At 37.1% G+C, this 6000-nt stretch overlaps 1 protein-coding gene across 2 annotated transcripts in view; it reads right to left on the bottom strand.

Annotated features, from left to right (window-relative positions):
* Positions 1–3429: 3429 nt before the first annotated feature.
* ANTXR2 (ANTXR cell adhesion molecule 2) overlaps positions 3430–6000 on the bottom strand; it is a 153925-nt gene continuing 151354 nt past the window's right edge. For both annotated transcript variants that reach the window (XM_017347476.3, XM_002716994.5), the window contains exon 17: positions 3430–5321. In XM_017347476.3, the coding sequence (XP_017202965.2) occupies positions 5283–5321 (39 nt within the window). In that variant the 3' untranslated portion in view covers positions 3430–5282. The remainder of the gene's footprint in view (positions 5322–6000) is intronic.

The raw sequence follows: 6000 nt of genomic DNA, 5'->3' as shown, positions 1-6000 counted from the left end.
CACTTCAGTGCTGAGTGGTGACAGGTATAGAGACGATGACAACTGTAATGCCACTGTGCTTTTCCTTTTTGTTTAGCACTGTGCTGTAACTCAGATCCTATCACTATTGCTCAAAATGAGAAAATGTATATTGAGCAGTCCAGATCATAATTTAGTTTTTATATCCTTTGTAAAGGTACTAAGAACCCATTCAAACTCTCAAGAAGAACCCCAAGAGGTTAATTACACAAGTCATGGAATTTTTGCTCTGTTTTCTTAAATATTAAGAATTTATTGAAGATTTTACACTTGAACATATTATTTAAAATATAATCTTCCTTTCTGTGTGACAGTCTCACAAAGTATTTAAAGAAGATGAAGGTCTGTCATTACTCTGTTTAATTACAGGATTTTAGAATCAGATGATGATTTTTAAAAAGAACTAAAAAAACTCCTTTAGAGTGATAGTAATAATAGTTTCACTTCACACCAGAATCTCAACTAGTACAAGTTCTATTTATAGGTGTCATTTGCTAGAACTAGTCAATCTTGTTTTATATCTTCTTCCCCCCATTACTTGTATCAGATGGAGGAGTACATAAGCATGCCCAGAGGTTTAGATCTGCTTCTAATTCAGCACACGCTGTAACAATTTCCTTTCTCCATCACCTATGGCTTTGGAAGCACTGCTTTCCTTGGTTTTGCATCTAAATTGTCTCGAATCACTTTGCCTTTTAATTCATGAAGGCAATGGCTGTTTTTTTTAATAATCTGCATTCTCAATTCTTACCCAGTGTTTCTAACAAATTTAATTCTACTTAAATGTGTATTTTAATAAGTTTAAGAAATTATCTTGGATCACAACTTTTAATCAATGTTTAGAACCTTACAAATGTAATTCATTTAAGAACAAATAACTTTAGAGTAATTACAAGATAATGTTTAGGGTCCACTTTCAAAAATTCTGAATTCTAGCTTTAACAATGCCCTATGTTAAGATGATGGTAGCTTTGTGAAAGGTTAGCAATTCCAACATCCAATGTATTCTGGGCTGTGTTTCAATTATTCAATAAAATATTTTCCATTGACTATTTGCTATGGGAAACACAAGCATACATACATAAATATCAAAACTTCCCATGTGACCATATTAATAAAAATGTTGTCAGAGCTGGAAAGAACTCCGGATATCTTCAGTCCACCTCCAGTCTACAGTTCAGCAGCTGATGTGTTCACGATCACCAAGCTGGCTGGTGGCTGGGTCTGTGGTCTAGGACCTCCTCATCTGGCTTGTTCTCTAAGACACTTTGTAGCACACCACACTGAGTCAATCTCTGTCTCTCCCTTGATGTAGTTACTATAAAACAAGGTGACTGACCACATTGTTATATCAATCTACATGTTACATCGGGTACTTTCTTAACAGCGTTTTCCTTTGACAGAAGAGCACAAAAATAATGTACATTTTAAAAGCTGCATAGGGCCTGATACATTATGGGTGCTCAAAGTTTTTTTTTTTTCTTTTATCCAACTAACTAAATTACATCCTAGTAAGTGTAGAAGCATTCTAAATTAAAGTGTTCTCAGAACTATGTCATAGAAATTTACTAAGTGTTAATATTAATCTAACCCTGGAACCAGAATATGTGGTTCCACAGTCTTCCTTTCCTATAAATAGACAACATTCTCTAGCCTCACCTGTTCCTCATATTAACTATGGAACAGATGCCAGAGTTCATCTACATTTCAAGTTATGTATCTCCTTTCATACTAAAATATAAAATATATATAATGTGTAGATTTCTCTCCTATGCATACCCATCCACCAGAATTTTCCAGTAGTAAGAAAACACTAAAAAACTTCAGAAAGTGATGTGATGCTGTACAAAATCCAGTGAAAGTTAGCCAAAATACAACATATGCATGGGGGAAGACGTTGAATGTTTGTATTTATGACCTAATTATATTTTTCTTCCTTAAATTTCAAAAGTAATGTATGTAATGTGATTAATCAAAAGTACCTTTCACATCTAGTCAGTCACAATTCTGTTTATATCTTAAAATGAATAAAAAATACATCTCTGAGCATAATGATCACTAATATTTAAATGATAAAGTTAAAGGCACAGATACATTCAGATCTTATATCCGGTAAGAACTTATTATAAAACAGAGAGAATAATTTACTATTCAAATAGTTGGAATAAAGTTCAAGGGAAATATAAGCAAATCACTTCTTTCTCTAACAACCTGAAATATAGGGTTTCAGACCTTATATATTTTTGTCAAAATAGTAATTATAGATGACAGATGCTGCTCCCTAGTGAATGGAAGGTCTCAAATTTTACTGTGCATATCATTGGGAAGGAAATACAAATTTTTAAAATAGAATTAGCTTGGGGAAAGGCATCATTGCTGCAACTCTTAGCACCAAATGTTTTTTCTTGGAGCACCAAATGCTTTAAGGAAAACATTCCAAGTATCAAAGTTTTCAGATAGATAAATATTTATGGATCAAATCCATAAAGAACAGACATTGTTATGAAATATATATAGATGCCTTCAAAACTTTCTTTCTAGGCAGAGTAGGCACATAAGTTAGGAGTCATTTCCCACTTAATTGTTTTTGCAACCTTATGCAACACAAATGGATTATGGATAAGACTTCTTCCTTTATACACAGAAAAATCTTGACTGACATCATGTCCAGGAAGTTAAACGGGAGCTATTTCTTTAAATGAAATTTATAGAAGAGGCTTTATTCTAACCTGTGATACTGACTGCAAATGTAGAGCTATTTTAAATGTAGTCGTTTGGTAAGGAAACTACTCCTTAAAATGTGTTCTTCTCATTCGCTAGTTAGAATAGTCAGAAGAAAGCTTATCACACAACTGGTTTGTATCTTTAAGGGCAATGAAATTGCATCTGTCTCTGAACTTTATGAATGGTATTTTCCAAGCCTACATATAGACCAATGACTCTCCTTCTCCAATGAGAGATCTTCATGGCATTTGGGTCACAATCTCCTAAAAACTAATCACTTAAAGCAGAGAAGTTCAGCAACATGGAAATACGCTATAGGATACTACGGAGAGTTTAAGCAGCTAATAATAAATGTAACTTAAACTTTTATACTTAATTCTCTTAATGCTTTTAAAATACCATCCATTGGAGTACACCGATCAGAAATGAAGTATCCACTTGAGAAAGTAGCAACAAAGTCTTGTTCCAAATGCAAACGCAGAACAAAGAGCTATGAGAACTCACTGCAAAAAGGGTTGGGTGTACTGTATTAGGCTTCAACATTACACTTGCATGTACAAATACTACCAATAGAGGGGCATCTTGGAAATAAACACATTTTTTCCCCTGAAACTAACCAGGACAATGCTATATTCAATCAAAGAAGACATGAGCTTCATGAGTGCTTAAAGGAAACGGTAACACAGACACAGATTAAAAATTTTATTTATGAATATGTGGACACATGACTTTGGATCCAGCCAGCCAGTGACATAAATAAATTTGAGCAAAAGATTCAAGCTAGAGGATACAAATATATACATACATACATACATATATTTGTGTGTGTGCATAGGCTTCTTGGAGCAGTGCCACAAACCTGGACACCAAACCAACAATCACTCCCATCCATTGAAATTTCCATTAAGTGCACAATGGGGGTAATTACACCAGGATGCTCCAAATCGCTCTTTCCATCTTGTGCACTCACATGCCCGCCAAACATGAAATGTTCGCCTTCTCCCTTCCAACGTGATGGTTGTTGAACTTATTTTTAGTGTCATTTGATAAGCCTTTGTGCTCGCAGAGAGACATCCCACTGACCCGGCCACTGGTCATTGTCTATACCAGTTCACATCAAAGCAGGCGCACTTTGTCAGGTTTCGAGTCGAATATCCATTTCGCATCTGAAGTACAGTATCGAAAGTGACTAGATCATTTGAGCTTTTTTCTTCAGCTGCTGCCTTCTTCCGCCCCCACAGTGTTTTTGCTCACGCTAACATAACTTGGCATCGCCGACGTGACACGATGGTGGTTTTTCTAAAACATTAGAATACATACATCGCCAATGGTATGTGATGGCGACCCTGCTGAAACTGTAATTTACGGATTGAAGAAAGGGGCCCTTTTCTCTCTACTGAATCGTAACCAAGGTAGAGTGCTCCTCAACATCCAAGTAATGCGCATACAGTAATAGGTCATTCAATGTCAAAAGGCATAAAAAAGATGAGCAAAATCTTCACAGGCTGCTGCTTGCTGTTGCCTTTAATTATATTAATTAAACTTTGAAATTTTCATGCAAAGAGAGTTGCTGGCTTGTGACGCTGAAGAGCCCTTGGAGACCTGAAGGAAGAAAAAACCCTGAGCGGAAGCTTTGTGGTTACTGCTTCCTTTAAATTAAAAGCCAAACAAACTCCTAGGTATGTTTACAGATACTAATGCTTTATGCACTACTAAATCCAAAACACAGGAAAAGGGGGAATCTACCAGTCACAGGCACAAGGGCTCAAACCACGAGTCCCTTAGTCTCCATTTCAGATCTCTGGTTAGAGACTGTCTTCCTGTGGAATAACACTCTATTAATTTTCTTGTCCCCAGTGCATAATGAAAGAAAGGTGTCTTCAGAAACAAAAGGGCAAAATCTTGCTTGCTACCAATACCTTGAGGCATTGTGTCTACATTTTGTCATGCGTGTGCACTTTTCAGTGTTAGAGTGACAAGATTTTCCAGTCAGAAACTTCCCGTAAGGCACACTGTGATAGGGGACTCGGAAGGAGTTCGTGATCTGACATAGCTATAAGGCAGTGGACTCCATAATTTGCTGAGCCTGGTTGGAAATTTCATCCTCTGCCTCTGGCTAAAGCTCTTGCAGTATACAGACACAAGCGCCGTGTAAAAAACTCCTGTCTCCATTAACGACCCACCATGGCTACTTGCTCGGTGCTCCTGGCTTTGATGTCCTCTCTGTGTTGCCATTGCCGTTGTTGCTTTGGCTTCTTCTACACATACAAACTTCCTTGCATAAATGTCCCTCTTTACTTTCAAGGTCACGAATCACAAGATACAACTGGGTTTCATCACCTCCTGTGTAGACGGCAAAACAAGTGTTTGAAAATGTTCAGTGCAAGCAAAGCAGAAGGCAGAGAAAACACGTCTTGACTGGAAGGAATTAAGGTGCTCTTCCAAAAGCCTCTGAAATGCACTTGATTTGTTTCATTTGGCTGGAAATCAGCAGTGTGGACGTGTGCTGTCTTCGTACCCTCTAGGTCGTCGTTTCCCTTTTACTGAGATGGAACTCGAGAAAAGTTTATGCACCGGCCCTGCGGAAAGAAAGAGCCATATTGAAATAGTACAGCAATCGTGAATGAAAAAGCCTCAGCATACCCAGTGCTCCTATGATCTGATTACCCACTGTCCTTTTCCTGGACAATGTTCTGATAAGACATGAAATTATACTGCTTTTTCCCCCCTTTGGGTTAAAGCGTGGTGGTCCATTCAGATCTTTTCCACAATAAACTGACCTATGTGACAGTACGGTAGGAAACAGTATAGAAATAGAACTTTGTTACTACCATTGAAACCACGGCACTAGTATCACAGCGATAAGAATACCAAAGCCATAACCTTCCATACTTATTTCTGTAACGCATTAAAATGAAGATATGTGCTTACACAAGCTGCTGCCTTAAAAACATGTCTACAAGTACATTCAAGAGATAACAAGACCAAAGATAAGGAATTAGGAGACAAGGAAGAGATGCCATCTCTTTGTGATTCTATTTCATGAAAGGATTTCGCCAGAGACTTGAACACGCCCACTCTTTTTGACCATTCTGCGCAACTGTAACCACCAAGATGTTTTCTAAGTAGTGTCTACTTTTTGGCATTGCACATTTCCAAAGAGATTTACCATTCCAATATCTTAATATTTCAATGCAACTTGTGTGGACACATTGGTCTAAACATAGTTTAAATAATGCAAAACCTACTGGAGAACAA

This window comes from Oryctolagus cuniculus, chromosome 8, assembly GCF_964237555.1.
Source record: "Oryctolagus cuniculus chromosome 8, mOryCun1.1, whole genome shotgun sequence".
NCBI classification, from domain to species: domain Eukaryota; kingdom Metazoa; phylum Chordata; class Mammalia; order Lagomorpha; family Leporidae; genus Oryctolagus; species Oryctolagus cuniculus.
This window is presented reverse-complemented; position numbering and strand designations above follow the sequence as displayed.